The 24,416-nt window shown below is 40.1% G+C and overlaps 1 protein-coding gene across 1 annotated transcript in view; it reads left to right on the top strand.

The window, feature by feature from the left end:
- Positions 1-23,943, top strand: part of LOC116994791 (serine/threonine-protein phosphatase 4 regulatory subunit 3B-like) — a 37,068-nt gene extending 13,125 nt beyond the window's left edge. The window contains 12 exon segments of the mRNA XM_033056730.1: positions 16,507-16,564; positions 16,567-17,120; positions 18,363-18,440; positions 18,649-18,762; positions 19,542-19,658; positions 19,852-19,983; positions 20,629-20,731; positions 21,178-21,336; positions 22,018-22,187; positions 22,529-22,668; positions 23,117-23,318; positions 23,860-23,943. Coding sequence (XP_032912621.1) covers positions 16,507-16,564; positions 16,567-17,120; positions 18,363-18,440; positions 18,649-18,762; positions 19,542-19,658; positions 19,852-19,983; positions 20,629-20,731; positions 21,178-21,336; positions 22,018-22,187; positions 22,529-22,668; positions 23,117-23,318; positions 23,860-23,943 — 1,911 coding nt within the window.
- The last annotated feature ends 473 nt before the right edge of the window (positions 23,944-24,416 follow it).

The following is a 24,416-nucleotide window of genomic DNA, read 5'->3' as shown; positions in this document are numbered from 1 at the left end:
TAGTCCAGTTATTGCTGATGGGATTGAGTGGTGAGAAGAAATCTGGCTATTTGAAGGGAGCGGCAGTGGTGTTAGGAGAAGGGGAAGGCGGCATCTACGTTGGCATTATAATTGTGGATGCATGTGTGCCACTGGAGTAGCAGAACACATGCCTCACAGGTATTGCATCAATGATTTCTTCTGTCTTTCCCTTGCTGTCCAAGCTCCCCGGAATTGGCTTCTGTTTTGGCATTTTTAAGTAGATGACATATCCAACCACTGCCAAGTGTATGCTCTGCAAAACTCGTGAAAAGTGAATTGCTAGGGTCAGTTTCCTGGTAAAATTAACAGTCCTGTGGCTGTAGAAATGTGAGGGTTTAGTCAGTGAAGAAATATGTATAGCAGTGAAAACCATGATAGTTTAGTACTCTTAAGTTTCAGAAATAATTTTACCCTGATCAGATAAAAATTCAATTATTCAGTCATAAGTTTAAAATAAAAAAAAAAAAAATCCATGCTGGCTGCATGGTCCAAACCGGACTTGTCAGATAATTATTCTGAGAATTGCCTAAAAAGTCTAAGAACTGAAGGCTTCTGACTATAATATAATAATATGAAAACACATTATTTAGTAGATACTGTAAGAGTTTATTTGCCACCCTTCTTATCTCCAAAGAATTGTGCAGAAAGGACAAGTTAGTATTTAATGTTTACTCTTCTTTAATCCATACAAATGCTGTATATTGGTGTTGAATAATTTGTTTTCATATAGAAAACACCCGAAATGAATGGTAACGTGTCTTTGTTTTTCCCAGGGAGGCTGAATCTCAACACTTCCTACTAACCCTGCCCACTTTTCTGTAATGATCTGATTGCTGATATTAATTGTGATTGTCACCAAAGTCACAGATATGAATAACTATAAAACCTGTGTATTTGGAAAAGACATCTGTTTATCTTTGAGGTGAGAAAAGATGCTTAAATTTTGATGTAATCTGATATTCAGAAGCAGAGAGCCTTGAAGTTGTGTCTATGCCAGACTAATTGGCACTTGTCTTTTGATACTGTCAACGCAAGCACTAAGAGGGAGAGCTGTTTAATGAGGGAGACTGGGAGGAATTGTGAGTTTCCTGTTCTCTACTTCTTAGGGGAAGGGAAAAAAATACCAGCTTTTCAAATATACCCTTAGACAACTGAAATTTTGAGCTTTCATGCTTGTGTTTAGGATTCTTTCATGAGTATTGCAGGAGTCATATGAGTACCTTTCCCTCGAAAAAAACCCTAGAAATACACCTGCTGAAATGCTCCAAGTTGCTGGGATGCCATTGTGCCTCACAGATTATTGTCAGTCAGACCCTGTGCACTGATGAGCCTCTTCTGCAAAGCACAGAACACTCTCCATGGATCCTGACTTGGACAAAAAAAGACACTTCAGGTCTTACCCACTGGAAGTTCAGACATTAGGATTTTCTAAGCAGCACAGTCTGCCATGCTGCACATTTGGTCTTAAAAGCAATTTTCTTTTTTCTTAGGATGAGAGCAAAGAAAATATTCTCAGTCCTGAGGAAAGTCTTCTTCCTACAAATGCCTTTCTTGTGCTGAGAAAATTCAGGGGCACAATGTAACTCTTGGTGACTTTCTAATTATTAGCAAAATTTTGATTTTAAAAATGAGTATTTTTGGTGTTAATGACAATTTTTAAAAAAATTATTCCTACAGTAGTTTTTCTCTTCAGTCTCTGCCTCGTATTGTCACTAGTGAGGATAGATGGGAAGGGGTATCTCCCAAGCTTTTTATCTGGATTTATAGGGTGCTTCAGTATGTTGAATGCAAGTTTTTTATTATTGCTTAAGTATGTTGCATGGTCATCTAGTTACATAGTGAGATACCAATTAGAAATAGTGCTACAGTAGACCATTACAAATCAATTTGATCTGCCTTTTCCCTCTGTAAACATTAATTGTTGGCATTGTTTTTCTCACTACCATCTCCACATCTGAGTGACAGCAGTACAGCTCACCAGTTTGGCATTTCTCTTGTGTCCATACAGAAAAAACACTGGAAGAAGCCACCTGCTATTTTAAAGTCAGGGTTGAGGAGTTCCTACTGTGTACATGTGGAGTTAGAGCAGCAAAACTGCAAAGAGCAGCACAGCTGAAGGCAGATCCAGAGCAAACACTCAGTGCCAAGCAGTAACTCAAGAAATAGTTGTGGGAAGCACTGAAACAAGAGACTTTGCAGGTTAGATTATAGGCATAGCCTTTGAAAAGAAGGTAAGATTGTTTGGTTAGGGTGTTTCTTCCCCTTTAATCAAATAATGTATTGCATCCTGAAGTGCCTGTATTTCCAGTGAAAAATGCAAGCATGGTTCTAATGAGTAAAGAAGGGGTTCAATTATGGGTTTATGTTGATCTACAAAAAATTGCTCAAATCCCCCCCCCACCCCCCCAAAAAAAAAAAATTGTAATTTCCAGGTTTCTAGGCCAAAATGCTTGATACTTCTCATTTACTGGATGTTTCTAGAAGTGTGAGGATTCTTTGTACATAATACTGAAATATACTGAAACAGGAATGGTTTTCCCCCCATTATTTTGTAATTTGTATTTTGTCATTACTTTGTAGTAGTAGTCTTCAATTTGTTTGACATGAATAATGCCTTTTTAAGGCTGAGTATATTTAAAGGGAGAAATCTGTAAGATGTTTATCAAAGAAGCACCAACCAAAATTTTGATTGAACCTCACTTCAGCCAATGTGAATTTTTGCAAGTAATACATATAGAGATGTAAAAATGGACATGAGATACATTCTCAGGCATTACTTGTACATCAAAAGGACTCTTCCATGTGCTGGTGACAGGATTTTATGCAAAGATTTCCAAGTTTGTACATCTGAAACAGGCTGTAGCTTTTTTCTTTCTAAGACTTGATATTTTATATTGTGAGTGATCAGATAGATTGACTGAATTTATTTCTACTTCCAAGTGAAAGAATAATAGTTTTGGCAAAAGATTTGAGGATATAATTGTGAATAGATTGCTTATATAGAAATGCTAATTACACTTTTAAGATGCACATCTGTGTGAAAAAAATAATTCTTTATGTTAGTGTTTCTAGTAACAGCAACATGGTATCTACTTTGAAATTTATTGCTGCAATTAAAAGCTAATATAGAATTTGTAGTGGCTGCTGCTGCTGCTGCTACCACCGAGCTCATAGAGGTCCTCCACTTAACACCATCTGTTTTTGTAAAATAGTTTATTTTTTCTCTGCCTATGAACATTGATAAGACCATAATGAGAAGGACTGTTTGCAATCCGACAGAAAGCCAGTACAGCTAGAAGAGTCGAGTTGCTAGTGTTTACAGGATGAAGAAAAACACCCAACAAACAGCAAAAAACCCACAGAACTGTGTTGGTCCCCTGGGCTGGGAGGCCCCCCTGGCTCATTAGAGCTCTTTTGCCTCCTTCCCGAGCCCTGCACTGCTCAGCTTCCCCCAGTGCGGTGAGTCCCCCACCCTTCCCTCCCTTCCCCCACTCCTGCACCTACTGGAGAGCAGCCGAACAGCTATGTTTGCTGAAGCTATGATGCACCACTGTTGGACTGCCTAAAAGACATATTGAAATGTGTTTGTTAAAGTTACCCTTATCTTTTTAGTGATTTGTGATTTTGCTAGGAGTTACTGGAGAGATTTAAAGTTATCTGTGTGTATGTAACATGGTATGACCTACTTTCTTTAACAGAAATGTTGATAAAATTTACCATATAGAGTTACACTAAATTGACACAGGGTTTTTGCTAGATTATGATTCAGAAACTTATATACGTAATAATATTTATAGGTAGATGGTGCTTACATTCCTTTAGTTCTGGGAATCTTTTTTCCTCAAATGTTTTACTTATATGCTAGTGGAATAGCAATTAATTTTCATGCCCAGACTCAAGACCAATTATCTAGGTTCTGCAACCTTGAATTTTATCTACCACTGTTATTTGAAGCTTAGCTATAATTGGTACATTGAATTCCACAGCATGGGCAGAGATATTGCATCAATTTTGCTTGTTTGCTTGCTTTTTATCTCACAAATTTAATAAGATATTTTCATTATGTATTTTGCAACAATTTTGTTTCAACTGCTACAATATAGTGTATTTCAGAACACCTGGTGACAGCTGAGCGAAAGGCTTTAGAGAGCATGCAATTGCCCGGCAGAGCCCTCACAGTGTTCCGCAGGTTGGTGCTTTAATGGGTACTGGACCTTTTACTAACCCAGATTTACAGGCAAGATGGGATCCTTTAGTCCTGGTGTCGGCTCAACATTTAGGCATGAGTGCTTTAATTAAAACATGGAAATGGCATCTCTGAAACAGAGATATGTTACTATACAGCAATGTAGCATGTAACTTTTTTTGCAGTTTGTCAAAAAGATTGCTACAGCTGTTGAGAAACAAGTAGATGATGAAAACTTGAGGCAAATTTTGTATAAACAATTGGCTAGAGACAATGAAAATGAAGATTGCCAAAAAACGAGTCTTTGCCAGAAGACCCCTAGTTAGCTGATGTTGTAACTGCTTGCTCAAAAGTTGGTGCTTATGGACAAATGGTAAAGCCTAAGATAAACCCAGGCAACAGTGTGAATTGCAATCATTGTGGTAGATTTGGACATTTTAGTAATTCATGAAGAGGCAAATGGACAGCAATTGCCAGGACATGGAAAGAAGAATGTGAGGGGGCACATGGGGACACAAATACCTGACATCAGCAACGAATCATCTCGGCCCTGCGGCGTCATCTGTTTGGGAACAACATTCAGGAGCTGCAAGAGGCTTTGCAGGGATTGATACTCTCGTCGCAGACACAGTAACTATTTTGACAAAATGAATATGTGAGGTGCCCCTTGGCGCCTACAGTCCTATAGGGTTTGAGTTCTCTTTTAGTAGGAAGATCTAGTAGTACTATTCAAGGTATTAATGTACACGTAGGTGTTATTAATTCTGATTATTTGGGACAAATTTATGCTATGGTATCAGTTAGTGATTCTCCTGTTGTTATTCAAAAACAAACTTGTATTGTTCAACTTATTCCTTTTGTGAGTTGTGTTCCAAATGTAGTGGACCAGAGTTGTGGCACAGGAGATTTTGGATCTACAGGAGCACCTATGGTATTTTGGACTCAAAATGACAGATTTTGATTTTGTTTGGAGGAACAGTACATTATCACAGCCAAGGGACCATAATTATCACAGGTTTGATTGACACAGGAGCAGATGTGACTATCATTTCACATCTTTTTTGGCCTTCATCGTGGCCCCTCACTCGAGCAGATTTTGGAGTCATAGGGTTGGGTGGTGCAACTGTAGGTGGTCTATTTGCTATTGTGATTAATGTGAAATATCCTGAAAGCCAACAAGCTCACATTAGGCTTTATGTCACCACTGCCCTATATAATTTATGGGGATGAGATTGTTTATCTCAATGGGGTATAAAAGTCACCATGAGCTTTTTGCCAGGGCTACTGTGATGCAGGGCCTTAAGCGTCCAGTTGTGACCTTGACATGGTTAAAGATAAACATGTCTGGATTGATCAGTGGCCCCTCCCTATTGAAAAGCTTACTCCCCTGCAAAATTTAGTAGCAGAACAGCTGCAAGCTGGACATATTGAAGAAGCATTCAACCAATGGAATACCCCTGTTTTTGTGATAAAAAAGAAATCAGGAAAATGGAGACTGTGATGGCCACAATGGGAGCTTTACAAACAGGTATTCCAACACCCACAATGATTCCACAGGGATGGAAAATAATCATCATTGATTTAAAAGATTGCTTTTTTACTATTCCATTGGCTGAACAAGATGAAGAAAAATTTGTTTTTACTGTGCCTTCTTTAAATCATGAGGAACCTAACAAAGATACCAGTGTGAAGTTTTACCCCAGGGAATGTAAAGTTCTCCAGCTACAGTAATTTCACGATTACAAGCCCCACCGTTTTCACTAAAATTTTGCTCCCACCCCGGAAATGCGGCTTACACTCAAGAGCGGCTAATATGTGAATAATTTTCTGACATTTCCAACCCCGGAAATGCAAACCGAGGTGCCGAGTCGAGCACCTGTCAGTAAAACCTGAGACTGTGTGATTGTTACAATTTGGTTACTCTGTTGCGCAGTGGGTGGAGTCCAGCTCCGTGCTGGCAGCACAGGGTGGGGGGAGGTGGAGGAACTCGCTCCTTCAGGCAGTGCAGCCCAGGGGAAGCGGGGGGCTCCCTCCTGCTGGCCCCGCGGCTCAGGGGGAGGCGGGGGGCTCCCATCCCCTCCTGCCGCCGCCGCTGTGGGTGCCAGCGGGCTCCATCCCCACCTCCCACCACCACCATGGATGCCAGCGGGCTCCGTGCCCCCCTGCCACCACAGCACAGTGCCGGGCTGGGGCGAGCAAGCCCAGCAGTAGCGGCGGCCGGCCCTGAGCGGCCCCGCCAAGCGGCAGCACTGAGCTGGGCCACCCGGCCCCATCGGCAGCCCTGAGCCCTCATGGCCCGAGCCGAGACAGTAAACCCCGCCATCCCACGATTCTGTTACTATTTGGCAAATTTGTTGCACGCTGGTCCTCCCTGTGAACGACAGAGCGGCTTATAATTGGGTGCAGCTTGTGTACGGACAAAGAACGAAATGTTTGCCAACGCCCGGCGATGCAGCTTATAGTCAGTGCAGCTTGTAATCGTGAAATTACTGTATTTGTCAATGGTTTGTGGCAGAGACCTTATCAAGATTTGAGAACAGTTTAGCAGTTGCTATTGCTATCATTATATGGATGATATCTTGTGGGAATTCGAAAATGAACAATTGTCAGCTCTCGAATAATGCGTTGTTACAAATTTGGGAACTTTTGACTTAATATTGCCCCGGAGAAAGTACAGAAACAGATGCCTTGGAAATATTTGGGGTTGATAATAACCAATACTTGGATTGTGTCTTAACTTGTCAAATTAGACATTGATGTTAAAACTATTACTGATGTATAGAAATTGGTTGGTGCAATAGGTTGGATTAAGTCATATTTAGGGATAATTAATCATCAAATGCAACTTTTATTTTAATTACTGTCATGATCTACTTCTTTTACGGATAAGAGGTGCTGTGGCAGAAAAGGCTATAGAAGAAATTGAACTAGCTTTGACGTGCAAATTTAACAGGATAGTTCTTTCTGTTGGAGTGCAATTATTTCTCTTAAAAAGATCATGAAATACCATGTGGAATATTGTCTTAATGGAATGATGAGTAGGAAGATAAACTGCATCTTTTGGAGTGGACATTTTTATCTTTCAGATTCTGGAAAACAGTTCTAGGACTTTATGAACCTTTTTACAGACATCATCAGCATAGGTTGCAGACATTGTCCTGAGATTTTAGGCCTGTAATTATTGTGATACCTGTAGAACAATGGTCTTTTGAATGGGGTTTTTGAAATCATCATGAATTGCAATCTGCTTTGTCTTATTTTACAGACCAAATAACATCTTGTTTGCCTTCTCACCCTATTTTGACTTTAACCAGGGATATTCCTTTTCAGGGGAAAAAAATCAATTATTTCTTCTTGTCCTGATTGTCATATGACTCATATTTCACAATATTATAGTACTAACCCCAGGGGTCTACTCCAAAATGGCAAATTGATTTTACAAAAATGACTGAATTTGGTCATTTAAAGTACATTCATGTTACAGTTGATACTTTTTCTTATGCCGTAGTTGCATCAGCATTTGCAGGTGAAGCAGCTTGGGATGCTATTCATCATTTTTGTCATGCTTTTTCTATTTTAGGTGTTGTCTTGCATACAAAAGCAGATAATGGTCCAGCATATGTTTCATAGAAACCACAAAGATTTTTTTGTGCCTGGGGTGTTGATCATTCTACTGGTATCCCCCATACCCTGACAGGCCAAGCAATTATTGAACAAACTCAAAGCGTTTTGAAGCACCAGACTTAAAAACAGAAAGGGGGAATGCAAGGGGACATACCTCAAGTGAGATTAGACAAAGTTGTTTATGTGTTAAACTTGTGTCTTTCACCTGATTCTCAATTGTCTCCTATATTTCATCATTTTTTCTTCTCTAAATTCTAAACAGCCAAATTTTCATAAGGATATTAAGGTATGGGTTAAGGATTTAAATATTGGAATGTGGACTGGCCCAGTGGAATTAATAACATGGGGAAGAGAGATATGTTTGTGTTTTGACAGACAATGGCCCTTGTTGGGTTGCTGCTCGCTGTGTTAAGCTGTACATGGAGTACAAGCAGGAATAGGAAGGAATAGGATGGATGGTCCCATAACCAAAGTAGAATGCATGGGAGACACCGACCACCAGGCAGATTGAAGCATGAACCTTTAAGGAACACGCTGTGAAGACAATCACTTAGGGCAAAGTAAATGGGGATATTGACTCATGCTGAAAACTTAAATTTAAATTGGTGGATGCTACCTTTACTTTAGTTCTTTGTATTCCTCTACAGAGAGGTTGGCAGTACTGACTAATGTGTCTTGTACCATTTCCCTTCATGTAGCATTTACTGCCCCAGTATTGAGGAACATAATGTACCTAGGGAAGAGGTATGGCTTTTACATAAGGGTATTGAATTAGTAGCTAAAAGTCAAAACCTTAAGCAACTAGGTTGGCTGCACATTATGATAGCAGTGACCTGTTGTAAAGTTAAGTGGATGCTGCTTAGTTCTAATTGGTGACTATACAGATGACTTGGTCTTTTGGCCATAAAATGTAACCCTATGTGGAGGAAGATTTACTTGAAGGTATCATTCTGCTACAAATGTATCATCAAGGGATTGTGGAATCCATAAGAGTATTTGAAAATTCATTTTCTATATACCTTTTTAATGTAATTTTTATTGTTAGCTCATGGTTATGGATCCAGGATTTTGAGAGTGTGTATTGTATGGGCTTGTCAGATCGCAGTGGGTTAGTTTACAGGAATATTTTAAATTTGAAGATGGGAATAATTGAATGGTTTCCTTGCAGATTGAGGTATTTTCTTTGTCCCCCCACTGTCTGCTTGGATTTTTGCAAGGGCCCTGAAAAATCTTTAGCAGTGCGTTCTTGGTTCCAATAAAAAAAAAGGGGGAATTGTGGAGAGGGCTTACAGCTGGCCGGTGAGCCAGAGAGAGTTAATTGATAAAGTGATTGATTATTTGATAAATTGATAAAGATCCCTTTCATTTCTAAGGAGGACAATGCTTCTCCTAGGGAGCCGTAAAGCTGAAATAGATTATTTTAAAACTAAAGCATTTTCATCCTGAGTCTGCTCCTAGGTGCCACTCAAATACAAAAGGCAGAAAGTGTGACATGCAGATTGTCCAAAAATGCTACCTTTAAAGTCTTTCAATCTGTTTAATACCCAAAGGCTATTCTGCCATATGACTATAAAACGCAGTGGTGCTTCAAGACTGAATATTTTTTAAAATTCCAACCTCTTCCCCAGCAGACCCAGGAAAGCTTTTAACAACTGTAATTGAGGCTGGTGGCAAAACTGATAGCTACAATTTTCTAGCAATTCTACACATTGCTTAACTTTACTTTCTAGTATATCAGTAACTTCCACCCATTTTTCAGTACCAGTTCAGGATCTTGACATGTTCTGTCTTTTGCAAGAAACTAAACTTGATTGTACTATGGCTTAATACAAAATAATGAGCTTTACTTGTCTTACCCAGCCTTGCCACAGGTTTTTGTGCTTGAAATTTCATTACATTTGGAGTGAGAGGGTTTTCTACCTGAATGCACCTGAATGGGCATTCACCCCAACATTTGCTTCCTGTGTTTTTTTCTGTGAGCCTTGTTTTGTTATAATTTTGTAAAAATTCAGAGGGAGAAACTTTAGATCCAATAGATTTAATCAATAAGGATTTCAGTGTATAAATGCTTGTAGCTAGTACAGGACTCAGATCATGATGACTAAAAAGAAGGGCATGAAAGAGATTTTTTTTTTTTGAGGCTGGAATGTGTGAGTTTCTAGAATTTCTTATTCTGGGTAATAAACATTAATTGTGATAATAATATAACTAAGTGCTACAGCTAATGACAACATATAAAAATATCTAATGTAATTATAGCAATGATATTTGAAGGCAGCTTAGGGACTCTTTTCTGCCTTCCTCAGTCCCTCAGGGTGGTACGTCTAGACTCTGCAATCCTCCTTCTGTTAATCATGTTAAGAGGGCCTAGAATGAGGCTAACTCCTTTGCTTTAACAGCAAAGACTGCTGAACATTTCAGTTTCTGTGATGGATATCTTGCAAGGTCAGCAAGGATTAGGCAGGTCCATTTTGCCCTCAGTCCAGTCTGGCAGATCACACAGATCTCAGGGCATTTGGAGCTCTTGCAATAAGGGCCGTACATCTCCTTATCTCCTGCATAATGTCCTTAATCTCTCTTCACCAAATAAATTCCACTGCTCTACTTTCCACTGATGTCATGCAGCAAAAACCCTTGAGCATTGCTGGGGAAGCAGTTCATTAGACAGTATGGAAATAGCTGTGCATTCTGTGGTCTTGCATTTCTTTCCCTTTGAGAAATTCAACAATTTTGTTTTTAAAACACATTTAAAACATTTTAATTAGAAAAATTCTATTTCTGACTTATAAGCACACTATGAGTATTTATTTACTAGACGTGTAAAGCTCTTTCATGCTTTTCCTGTAAGGTGCCTTTAAAAATACTGAGTGTATTCAGAGTTTGTATTTTTAACTTCTCCACCCCAGCAGAAGACAGATCAGCCCTGCTTGACATCTAGTTGCAGAGGATCCAGAAAAAAAAATAACATTAGTATTTATCCACTGAATAGCTAGAGTATCCTCTGCTCAGCTAAATCTGACCTTGGAGTCTAGCATTTTTTTAGTGGCATATTTCTGTGTTGTTTGTATCAGTGTGTTCTTTGTAATGGTAGTACTGGGGAGATGGTACTCTCGGTTTCCACCAATGAAGAGTTCCACAGCTATTAGTACATGGAAGAACTGGGGAATGGACTCTGAAAAAGCCACTTACTTTCTTTAATTCTCTGATTATGCATTAAAGTCTGGTGGATGGAGCAGGGCTGATGCCCCAGAAGACAACAGCACCATGATTTTGGACAGACTGTGACATTAAACAGGCACATGGGAATGGAAAGATCAGGAAATGCCTTGCAGTTGGACTGCTGGCTGCTGAAATGCCTTTTAAATTGCAACCTGTGCTTGAGTGAAATATAATTTTTTCATAAACAGAACTAAAAGTTCTCTGCCAGAGTAGAAAATGCTAGGGCTGCTGAAAATCCTAACTCCAGTTCTTGTTTGTCTCTCAGGGTAAGGTTTGAGGTCTCACATGCTCTAGGGATCGGGGCACTGGGGTCAGGCACCAAAGCTTTCCTTCTTGAGAAGGAGAGGTGTTTCCTAATGCATCCCTACAGTTAGCATTTCCTATGGACTACTGCTAACACTGTAGATCCTCCACTTTCCATGAATTGCAGACAATGACTCATTGCAGACAATAACTCCAAATTCCTGGAGCCATATAAGAACTATATAGCTCAGGAATGCTTGTCTCTCTGCATCTCCACTCTGGGTTGTGGTGATGTGGATTTAAACAGTGTTTTAAGGGTTAAATGGAAAAAAAAAAAAAATGGGCTCTGCAAAAGTAATGCCTCCATTGTACTAAGCAGATCTTTCTTCATGATGATGCCTGACATGTGTCTCAGTTTAGAGACAAGTTTAGGAGAAAATACTCTAGACTGAGTGTTTCCTCTAAAAAAAGAGTTTCTAACAATGCCCTTTCTGCCAATGAGATATTAACACTAGCGGATGAAAGTTTAAAAAGCCAACCCTTTATTGGCAAACAGAGTGCCAACACAACATGGGAAAAAAACTGTGGAAAAATGCTAGATATTGAACTGTCAGACCTTGCCCTCCCCATATACACACTCACACTGTCACAACAAAAACAAACAAACAAACAAAAAAACAAAACAAAATGAAACAAAAAACAAGAAAAAAAAACAACAAAAAGAACCCCCAAACTCAAAATGCCAGGGAAAGAGAAAAACAACAGCCAACCATGTGGTGGGGAGGAACAATATAGCACTTGGCTTCTGCCTCATGGAAGGAAAAAAAAACCCAAAAGGTACACACAGGAGCTCGGGGGGAAAAAAATCCAAACAGGTGGGAACCTGGGGAATCTCTGATGTTGGTCTTCTCATCACACCAGATGAAGCTGGTGGATTTGGTTGTCCTTTCTTTTGTGGGTTTGGTTTTTTTGAGGTCTGGGGCTGGGATGGAGCAGCTCCTTGGCTCCTTTCTGGTCCTCTGCTTCTTCCATCAACTCTTTGATCTCAAACCAAAACCAAACCGAACAGTTCAGGAGAATTAAAAAAAAAAAAACTTGTGGAAGATTTGCTGTCAAAGTCTCCAAGGCCAGGGAAAGGGAAAAAAACTTCTTGCCTAAGCTAACAAATCCAAGCTAGCTAAGCGACAAAGTCTGCCAATCTGCAAGGAACCACAGACACCTGGCTGGGAGTGAAGCTTTGAAAAAATCCTGCACAACCAAGCTCAACCTCTGAACCCACTCTAAAGCTACCATTTCTGGGTATAGAGCAGACAATTAGTGAATAGAGTATCATCATAAAATCACTGCAAGACAGCATGGAGCAGTTAAGACTAGGCTGTTCCTTGTTGGGGACAATCTTTGCCAATGCCTGGGCATCTGGGCACGCTGCTAGTGTAAATCCTTCATATTTATTTATTGTTTTCCAAAGTATATAGGTTCTTCAAGCTCATAATTGATCTTAAAAACAGCAAAGCCATTTAGAAGTCCCAGCTTTCACTGACAATCAGTGGGATTCAGGTTCTGACAAGGACATCTGAGCTCCTTAATTACCAAGGGTATCTGAATGATTAATCAGGTTCCCACTGAAGGATACCCTGGGTATCTTAGCAAAACCGGGACTGAGACACTCTGAACAGCCAACTCTGATAATGTGAAACATACCTATGTTTTTCATGAAAACTCAAGGAAAGTAAACTCATTGAAAACCAGATAACAAAAATTGTACCACAGACCCCATGCCCCAACAGTTCCAGCTGAATCCGTCTTTAACTACTAAAGGAGTTGGTGAGCAAAACATCTGTCAGCACAAGCTGGGAACATTCTGTGCCTCAAGCTGTGCCTGTGGCTCTCAAAGCTGGCACTGGTCTTCATCAGACAACAGCCTTTTGAACTAAAGAAGATGCTGTAGTGTTGGGCAGTCTGCATGGTTGCACCAACCTGGGAGTGTCCTCAGGTCTGCAGTGCTGTACGGAGGAGTTACCCAGAGCCAGAATAATAGTGTAGTGGAGAAAAGTGTCACACTTGTAAATCATTTTCCTCTGTGACTCACTTAAAGTTAATAAATCATTCCCAGTCTTGCGAGAGCAGCTGCCTGCAAACCACCACCTCTGTGAATGGAGCTGATCTGATCTTTATAAAACCAGTATTTTGAAAACTGGGAATTATTCCTGGCTAACTTAATACTTGGTTTCAAAATTGCCACTTCATAGCTATTATCTGTAAACTTTAGCCAGTCTTTCTAAAAGTCCTTTTTTTACATTTCAAATTGATGTTTTTCATGAAATGCTTTCATCATTTTCCCCCTATACCTCATCCCCCACAAATGGAAAGACAGAACTCTGGTTCTTTCGAGACCAAATACCCTTCAATTCATATTCCACAAAGTACTTCTGCATATTTTAATGAAGTAGGTAGAAACATTTTTTTGTTGTTTTATGATGTTTTAATTGAGGTGAAAATCCAGAGCTGAGCATTTTCATATAATCAAAATTAAAAATATGCAACTAGGCTTGAAACATTTTAATTCTAATCTCTCTCATTTATAACACTTGCTTTCTCTTTTTTTAGAAAAGTGTTTTCAAAGGCAAAAGGATCAGAGTATCAGAATTATGAAGAGAAGCTTCAAAGCATAAAGCACAAACAAGAAATTCCTCAAAACTGACTTCTGCCATGATTATTTTGCTAAAAATAAATGATCTTCCAGTAAAAACTCTCTGTGAAAGGGATTCTGACCAGAAAAGTATCATAACGTGTGCCTGCACATGGTCTCCTGTTTGCTAAAGGCCTCCACAAAATTTTTGGTGTTGTTTTCCACGGGACTCATTCCATGCCTATTTTAGATGCAGTTTTCATTTGATACCAAATTGATTTTAGCCTTTTTTCTTTTCTGTATTCTCTATACTCTTTACACATGCATTTATAGCCTTTTAGCATATTCGTAGTTCCAGTACTTTTCCTTACCTTTTTCCCTAGGCAGAGAGAGAAAATATATTCCAGAGCTCCAAGCCCTGGGGGTTACAAGGCCCCTATCCTATCTTGGTTTTCCCTAGGAACCAAAGTAAAAAACAGCACTTTGAGACACATTTTCATCAAGAACATTTAGTCCCTAAAAAGGGCAGGCGGGATTCAGAGAAGGGTTGAACTGGGGGAAATTGCGTAACCAGTTTTGTCTCTGATTATTTTTGTCAATTATGCTAATTTACTAAACTTAGAAAACTGTATTCACCCCAGGGGAGTGCATTTTGTGGATATTTTCCATATCTGCCCCTGGAGGCCTACATTAAACACCTGCTTTTATACTACCTTCTGTTATCTTGAATATTATCTTGCAATATTATCTTGAAATACTGTCTTGAAAGGGTGTGTTGTTTCATTTTAAGGCATCACCATGCGTAGAAGAAGCTGGGACACACCCTTAATTGTGAAACACTGGACCTGTTCATTGCCATCTGATTTCAAAAGGCTTTCCAGCCGTAATGGGCTAGTGGGATTGTACATTATCAATTATGTCTCTTTTTATAGCAGCATGTATCCTATTGCTGGAAGGGCCAGTGTGGCTTCTAGTTAATGTGGTATGGAGGGACATGTAGCAGCTTTAAATTAACCGATGAGAAAAGAATACTTTGAACATAAGTTGAAATAAGGTGTTGCACAAACAAATTATTCTTTGCACTTGCTGAAAAGACAAAAACAGCTGCTATTACCAAGCCAACATGGGGTAAGAGCCATGCTCCAGTAATTGCTGTTTTTATATCTCTTCCAAATAATAGGATCATACAATGGTTTTTCATGGGTAGGGGCCTTAAAGATCATCCAGTTCCAGCCCCTCTGCCATGAACAGGGATGCTTCTCACTAGACATCGTTGCTCAGGCCCCCATTCAGCCTGCCCTTCAACACTTTCAGGGATGGGGCATCCACAGCCTCTGGATGGCTCCTTTAATACCTGGATCAGGAAGTTGGCCTCTACACATTCCAGGAATGCCCTTGGTTGCTTGCAGCCACCTGTATCACTTTCCCAGCAGATGGTGGTGAGATAGATGTTCAAGAATATGTTCAGTGCAGATAACTGGAAATGCAGCTGAAGTACAAGATGCAGGTTGAACTCTGGGAGGGCAGGAACCCAAGCCCAAGGCAAGAGGCCATGAACCACCCTTTGCATTACAAAGGGCACAGGGACCTGTGGGGCAGCTAGGGGATCAAACACCCAAGAAACGCAGTACAAGCTAATGAGCTCCAGACCTTCATGAACTTAGTGAGGGGATAAAAGCACAGGAGTTTCTTTATTCCAGGTTCCTCCTCAGAGACACCTGCTTGAGGTGCTATTTTATTATTTAGTCACTCCATCATGATTAAACTGTTTTGAGGATCTGGACATCTGTGACTCTGCTATGGGAAACCCAGGGTTAAGCTGATAGGGAAGCCTGGTCTGACTGTGTGAGAGTGGAGCATATAGCTGTGAAGGCCTTTGGTCCCACATGAGGTGATGTGAGAATGACTCCAGAGTGGCTCTTGGGTGGTAGGGCAGGGAAGTTTCATTAACACTGAAACCCTCCCTTGCTGGCCTTGTGCTTCTGAAAAGCCTGTAGCCCTCAGATACAGTGCTCCAGTTGGGGAAGTGTCCAAGCATGCTTCCATGATGACAGTTTTGGAAGGTACCTAAAAGCTCATCTGGTTCCAACACCCCTGCAATAGCCAGGGATACCTTCTACTAGACCAGGTATCTCAAAGCCCCATCCCGCCTGGTCTTCAAAACTTCCAGGGATGGGGCAGCCACAACTTCTCTGGGCAACCTGTGACAGTGCCTGACCACTCTTATAGTCCAGCATTTCTTCCTAATATCTAATACAAACAGCTTAAGGCTATTCCCCCTCTTCCCTGCCTGCCCTTGGGAAGAGGCCCTCTCCAGCCTTCTTATAGGCCCTCAGAAGGTACTGGAAGGGGGTCTAGAAGTTCCAAAAGGTCAACAACGAACAACAGCCGTTGGTCATCTACCGTGGCAGTCATGAGCCCAGCATTCTGCAGTCTGGGAGTTAGAGGGACAGACCAATCAGCAGGCTCTGATCTGGTGACATCATAATGACTGAAGAACACCTGAGGCAGCTGGAGGGGCAGAGCAGCAGAAGGACAGTGCAGAGTGGCCTTCTGTCTTGCTTCCCTCATTGACCCCTTTGAGTATTGGTGTCATTCCGTTGAAGTCACCCAGGACCTTCTTGAGTCAGAAGAGGAGCACCTAAAGAAATGGGTAGAATAAGTTGTTTCATGGACCTTCCTACCTGTGAACTCTCCAGACTTGGAGAGATTGCAGACCTAGTGACCTCTGTTTGCCTATCACGCATCCATAAGGGAAAGCTTGCACTGGCCTTGAGGAATGAAGGCTATATTCCAAAGCTGCTACAGCTTTTCCAAGTCTGTGAGCGTGTAAAGAACACCGAAGGCTTGCATCTTCTGTTTGAAATTGTGAGAGGAATTCTGTACCTGGACAAAGCCATTCTGTTTGAGGTGATGTTTTCTGACGAGTGTATTCTGGATGTTGTCGGATGCCTTGAGTATGATCCTTGTTTGGCTCAGCCAGGATGGCACAGGGAATCCTTGACCAAAAGAGCAAAGCTTCAGGAGGTTATTCCTACCAGAGACCCTGAACTCAGGCAAAAAATCCACCAGGCATCCAGGGCACAGTATATTCAGGCCATCATAATGCCTAATCCATCGGATTTTGAAGAGGGTTTTCTTTCTAACCTCAATTCCTTTATCAGCTCCAGCAAAGAGGAGATTTTACATGGGTTGCAGGTAAGTGATTTTTAATGTTGCTTAGATGGGATCTGTAGAGATCCCTCTGGCTGTAGTTTGGAAATGGTTTACAGCTGGTGAACACCATATAAGTTAATCACAGGCACTTTCATTTGCACAATGTTTTCAATGCTTTCACTTCTTTCTGATCCCTTGGATTTTGTATTTTCAAAATGATACATTTCAGGTCAGTATCTTAACACTTTTAATGGGCTGTAACAGATCAAGTCTTGCTCTTTGGTTGCCAAGCAAACTTTTGGAGCTGTTTTTGTATAAGTATTTAAGGAACATGCAACTTCCAGTATTTTGTTCCAGGGACATTTATTACCCTGTGCTCCATGTAAAGGGGTACAGAGAAATGGTTGGATATATATGGCAGAAAGTGCCAATACACTTGAGAGATGATGTTTCCAAGCTTTTGGAGTCTGAAGCATTTAATGCTTCACAGGAAGTGTAGTGTTGTCCTATATTATCCTTAAATATTCATATCAGTAGAGGATGTGAATCTGAAAAGCAAATAATAGTCACAAAAGTTTCCCATATTGGCAAAGCAGAGTGCCTGCATGTGGGACAGCTGGTTTTACTGCAAGTAAGATTCAGGAGAATCTGGCTGCAGCCAACCTGTAATCTGTTAGGTCTCGCAGAGATGGACTGAAAGGGTGCTTCACAATGCTGCAGATCCAAAAGAGGGAAACTGATCTCCTTGGGATGTTCAAAGTGTAGCAAGAATGGTGTCGGTACAGTAGGGCCGAAGTTTTCTCTTGGTTAGCACTTTTTACATCAGAAGTGTACCTGTTGCTTACCTAGAAGTTTATATGCAAAGTGCTGTGAGGGAGTCTGAAACAAATTAGCATTGTCCTTTTCTGTCCTTTTAATGTGGGTATGGGTGTGGCAAATCCCACAGGGAGTCTATGGAGTCGGGCAGAACTGCAAAGTATAGGGGTGGCACAGCAGAGAAGGAAAGGAAATGTCATATTCTGTAGAGATGAGTTTAGGGATCATCTTTGGGGATTATCCCCTGTGATCAGCTTTACCTGTGGCTCTGCTGTCCTGGAGATGCTTCAGCTGCACAGAAAGTCTGGAAATGATCCTGCTGGATGTGTACTCTAGCATTTGCCTTCTTTGTGATAAAAATAATGCAGTGTGGAGAGTTGACTTTGTACAGTGTGGGATCCTAGAAAAATCATGCTTTCACTTTCTAGAAGCACTGTATAATTTGTGTTCTTTTTGTGTGCTCCACAGAAGGATGAGGAATTTTTGCCTGAAGTTTTTGCACAATTAACAAATGAAGCTACAACTGGCGAGCAACAATGTGAATTGGTAAGTCAGTAGTCATGGTAGTTCCTCAATGGCTTTAAATGAGAGGGATGAATTAGAAAGTGAAACTCTTCTGAGAGGTCTGCAGTGTTAGAAGTACTTCTGGAGAAGCAGGCAGTACACCACCCAGGGTACAAATTGTAACTGTTTCCTCCTTTCAGAGAGTTTTCTGACTCAAACACACAAAATTTTTTTTTCCCCTGTGCACCAGATAAAGTTTTTCAAGGAATTCTGTGCCTTTTCTTTTATGCTACCTGAGAAAAGAGATGAATTTCTTCAAACTTTGGCAAAGTTGGGATTTCTTCCAACTCTTGAAATGTTAATGGTAAGTGAAGACTTAGAACTAGTTTTAATAAAACTAGAAAAGCCCACAGCCATATAACCTTTTTTAATATTTTTTAATCTGCTGAGCACCTTTTTGTAAGTCTGATTGGAAAGCTTTGCTCTGCTGAGAGTGGAAGTTTCTGATAATGTCCAGAATCCAGAACCCGCCCACAGTTCTGCTCTGAAGTAGCCTGGTTTGACTGCTCTTACTATTTTACTTTTCATAATGGAGAAGTCTGAGGGCAGTGAAGTCCTTGTGACAAGATAGTCAAAAGGTGAAAGAAACTTTTTCATGTGGAAGCTTGATTGTTGTTTTTTTTAATCAGAGAAAATCACATCTCTTAAGGAAGGGTGTGAATTCTTGTTGTCTCTAAATGGGTACTGAAACTGTTGTACACCTTGATTTGTACTGTAGTCCTTTAGTACAAAATGAATAAATTGTGGACAGCAGGTATGGAATATCAATAAAGTCTTAGATATTCAAGAAAGTAAGATGTTGTGAATGTTCTAGCCTAAGTTAGGGCTCTTAAATTCACAGAAAGCGTTGTGTCCTGTCTAAAGGATGAAAATAGTAGGGAAAGGATTTGAAGGATTTGCCTGGTTCCTTGTGGTTTTTCTGTAACCATATTATCATGTTTCTCATGAAAAGTTTTGTAACAAAATCTTCTGCAGTTTTCAACTGCCTTTTCTTTGAAGGTTCATGCAATAAGAAATACCAAACAGTATTCACTCTAACAAGTTAATCTCTTTTTTTTTTTTTTTTTTTTTTGTGTGTGTGAGGGAGTGGATGATCTGCAAGTTAGATCTGCTGCTACAGATATATTGTCTTATCTGGCAGAATTTAGTCCAGCCATGGTCCAAGAATTTGTAATGCAAGAAGCCCGACAGAGTGAGAATGTGAGTAAAAGTGGTTTGGAATTTGCTGAATATACCAGTTTTAGGGCAAACAGGAAAATAACCAGCAAAATAAAACCTAAATTTCTGCATTTTGTTTTAATTTTTAATTTTTTGAAAATTGTAGAAAAGGGGGAACTCATTCCATTCTTGTGAATAATTTTTTTGTGATTTCTTTCTTTGGATTTTTTTGCAGGATACCCAACTCATCATTCAGGTCATTAGGCAGCTAATCTGTAGTTCCGACCCTGAATTTGGAGGTGACAATCAGTTAATGGAGATTTTGTATGCACTGATCGATCCAGAGAAAATGCTGGCCACAGCTAGTGTAAGAGAACATGAATGGCAGAAGGCATGATATTGTCCTGTCAAACTTAAAAGCCTGATTTTCTCTATTGCTGTTATTGTGAGCAGAGGACAAAAAATTATAGGGGTTTTTTATTGATTGGAATGTGGTCTAACAGCAACTTTAAATAAGCAAAAGATAAGCTAGTTTTGCTAATGAAAGGTATGTGTCTGGGACATTGGGCCAGTATTAAACCATGCAGTCCCATGTGTCAGTGCCATAGAACTGTCTGACCATAGCTCTCTCCATCTGGATGATAAATCCTGAAATATTTAAATACATTGCAATGTACCAGAATACCTGTAAAATGGTTTACAGGTTGTTCTGGGCAAAACTACATGCATTTCAGAATGGTTTAAGGACACTTTGTCAAGCATTTTGAGTCACTGATGTTTTTTCCAGTATATATTTGCATCCATGCTGGAGGTTCTTTTAATGACAGCTAGGTTGGTTGGATGTCTCACAAGTTTTTCCCAAAATAAAGAAATTTATCTTGTGTGAAGACAGTTCTGCAGACCCAGAAAACTCAGAAGAATTCTTTGTAGGCTGTTTCTTCTGTTGCCACGCTTTTTAATTTAAAAGGTTGTATGTGCATGCCAGAGGTTAATGAAATTATTGTTGTTTTAGAATTTAGAAATATTTGAATTTCTCGATATCTTCTACGACCGTTACATTCATGTTCTTACTGCACCGCTTCTGGCTGTTACATCAGAAGAATGTTATGAAATAGGTAATGACGATTTAAATTTTTTCCCCTTTTGAACGGCAGTACACTCCTGGTAACAGCAATAGACCTGTGATGCCTGCTGGAAATAGGCTTGCTGCAAGCTGCTGTTCCTCCAGGGACAGGGATTATGCGGGCAGGAATTTCCATAGCCCTTTCCTGAAGCTGTGAATGCTGACATAGCTGGATGGTTTATTTTGTAAAGATGCACTTCCTTCATGTATATTGAGAATAATGTCATAGTTTTACTAGTCTAATTTTAAAGAATATTTACTGTAAAGGCAAAAAAAAGACACAGTTTGTTGTTTTGTTCTGACCCAATGTCCTGCTTCCCAAAGCAATCCAGTAAAACAAAAATCGACTAAAAATATGTCAGGAACTGCAATAGCAACTGAGCTTAGTGTACAGTATTTATTTTTTTGTACAACTTAAGGCATTAATTTCTCTTGTAGATAACTATCAAACAGCAGAAATACTTGCCTCAGTTTTGGAGCTTCTGTCTTTTTGTGTGGAACAGCACAAGTATCACATGAAGAATTACATTATGAACAAAGATTTCCTAAGAAGAACACTGGTCTTGATGAAATCCAAACACAAATTTCTGGCCTTGTGTGAGTATGGAAATGTTGTGATTTCCTTTTTAAAGGCATTGTGTGTCCTGTGTGAAAGGTACAAGAATGTCAATGTACACTTGAACTCAGAATTCCTGTTCATTTGCTGTGTTTCATTGGCTACAATTAAGTAATTTGGGGGGAAAAAAGAGGTAGCAGCTGTCTGTAAGCACAGACCAATGCAATTTCTGATGAGAGGAGGATTGTTGTCTCTTTTGAAGTCTACAGGGATGTTTTCAAATCTCCATGACAGGATCCTTTGTAATCAGATTTCTTGCCTCATTTCAGTGGAAATTGTGTCCTTTCCTAATAATGTCCTGAATCTGGTTCTCCTTGTGGAGAGTGAACGAAATGCTGTTAACCAGGGTCTTTAAAGACTCAGGGCTGGTTCTGGGAGGGGAACAAGGAAAAAGAACACAAGGAAGTTAATAGTTTAACTACACGCATGCTGGAATGCATTGCTGCTGGACTTGAGAAAGAAATCCATGGTTCCTGCTGACCTTCAAATAGCCAGGAAAGTCAAAAAAAGAAAGGAAGATGACCTGTCAACAAATCTGCTTCTGCACTTCGGAGGGGGTGCATTTTCCTCTTGGGATAACATCAAGTTTTTCAATTCTTCCACAAGAAGGTGAGAGCCCTGGCATGTGGCTGTTGAATGCTTGAATGTCTTTCTTCACACAGGTGCTCTTCGCTTTATGAGAAGGATAATTGGCCTGAAAGATGAACTTTATAACCGTTACATCACTCTGGGAAACCTGTTTGAACCAGTTGTAAATGCTGTGTTGGACAGCAGGAACAGGTGCAACCTGCTCAACTCTGCCTTGCTGGAGCTGTTTGAATTCATCCGAATGGTAAGTTCAGCAGCAGCCTCAGCACTGATATGTCCATGACCTTGCAGGGCAAGAGGCAAAAGGCAGATTTCCAAGATAGCAAACATCCATTTTAATGGAACGGTCACAAATTGAACGGGGACGTTGCTGAGTCTATTGTCCATTTATAAGGGAAGTTTAATAATTCTTGTTAGATTTCAGCTCTTTTCCTAAGAATAAATCTGATTGCTCCCCATTAGTTCTTGACAAGAATATTCTGGTTCTAGACAAGGAATCAGCTACTTCCCAAAATAAAGTTAAAAGTTTTCTGACTTTCTGCATGTGAACATTTGAAAGTGAAGCCCTGTTTTGTTCTTAATCAGGAGGATATTCAGTTCCTTATTTCACATATAGTTGAGAACTTCTCTGATGCACTGGAATCTCTCAAATACATTCACACATTCCAGGAACTGAAGACAAAATATGAGCAAGAAAAAGACCAGCAAAACAAGAAACCAAACAGGTATGGCCCAGTTTCTGTCTAATGAGGATGCCAGTGATTGCCATCCTGCAGGCCCACTGATTGGTTTTTAATTTCCCGTAGAGCAGCAGAAGCAGGTGGCTGGGATTGCAGTTTGGTTTCACTCTTGCTGAAAACTTCTTGGGTTAGAGTGAACCCCCATCTACCTTTTTTTGGGGTAGAGCTGATGTGGTCAGTAGATTAAATGTTCCGTTGAGAAAACTCTCAGCTTATGAGGAGCAGAATCTTGCTCTGTTCTTCTGAGTTAGGATTTAGTCTGCCTCATTATCAGCAGGGTATTTGTGAAGCTTACGGTGAAGGTGGAAGCAGGGATGGAGCTGGATTGTCTTCCCCCAGTCACTTCATTCTAAAGCTTTGAAAGTCATTTATGACCTGGCTGAGTCTGAAACATCAGGCAAAGCTTCAGTCACTTGTCCTGTGCCTCTTGCAGTGTCCCCTCCATATTGCCTGGTGAGACATTTGTCAAAGAAACAATAAGCTTAGAGGTGGATGAAGATCTGCAGTTCAGTGAAGGTGAAGAGAAGGCAGCTCCAATGCCACTAGCAAGCTCCAATGGCTCCTATCCAGCCCTGGCCACAGCGGTGACAGACCCCAAGGTGGGAGATAACTTTTATGGAGGCTCCTATCCTCATGTAGGACAGCAGAGCAGCCTCCTGGGGCTTTACTGGGTGTAATGCAGCACAGTTAGCAATAGCCTTGTACAGGGTATCTTTAGGGATAAATTCACCCAAATCCCTGACTACTTTCACCAAGAATGAAACCCTGACTAGTTTAGGGTATAGTGTAAGGAGGATAGGGTGGGGCTGGAGTCTGTGGTTAATCTAGTGGGCACAGGTTGATTTCTGCGTGACTGAACTGTTCCTACTCTTTGGCTTTCTTCCCTGCCCAGCTAGTGCACTGTGTGTGTGATATACAGATGGGATTGCCTTTTTTTGAATCTATTCTCCATTAGGGAATGAATAAGTGTTTTTAAGCAGACAAAATGCAGGAAGTGATACCTCTTTTGTGCCTTTTACAGCTGAGCATTATTTGAATCCTAGCTTCCAAGAAGCTACAGAAAAATGTGGCAAGAATTTTATTGCTCACTCCTTTTGACTTGGGGGCAAAGCAGATGTGCAGTGTGTATTTTTTTAAAGTGGGAATTTCATTTTTGTACCTATTTCTAATTGGCAGAGAGGTCTATTTGAAATATTTGGTTATCCAGATGATGAAGATCATGAGACACCTCCAAAGAAAAGAGCTCGCCTGGATTCCTAAAGGAAACTGAAATTTTTAAATAAGAACTTTTATTATGGGTTTTCCAGTGCTGCAACTGTTTAATGGTAAAATACAGAACTAGCTGCAGTCCATCACATATATCTCTCTTGTAATTTATGTTATTATAGAAAATAATGCGATGGTAATATATGTTTATATGATAATATAATACAATATAAGTAATATAATTAATACTATGTAATATAGTAATAATAGATAGTAACATATGTTAGGTCAATTGCTACTGGAATAGTTTAAGGTGAAGCCATTTCTATGTTTTGGAGATTTAGTTAGTAGTTAGTTTAGGGTAGCAGCTAGTTTTAATTGTAGCTCTTGTTTGGAAAAAAAATTGCTTTCTGTATAGATACGCTAAGATACTTTGTTCCATCAAACAAGTTTATTTTGTATTAAAGATCCCAATGTACTTGTTTTACGCCATTTGTAAATATGTGACAATATTAATGCCGAGCTGT

This window comes from Catharus ustulatus, chromosome 3, assembly GCF_009819885.2.
Source record: "Catharus ustulatus isolate bCatUst1 chromosome 3, bCatUst1.pri.v2, whole genome shotgun sequence".
Lineage (NCBI taxonomy): Eukaryota > Metazoa > Chordata > Aves > Passeriformes > Turdidae > Catharus > Catharus ustulatus.
Note: the sequence above shows the minus strand (reverse complement) of the source record. Positions and strands in the feature narration are given on the sequence as shown.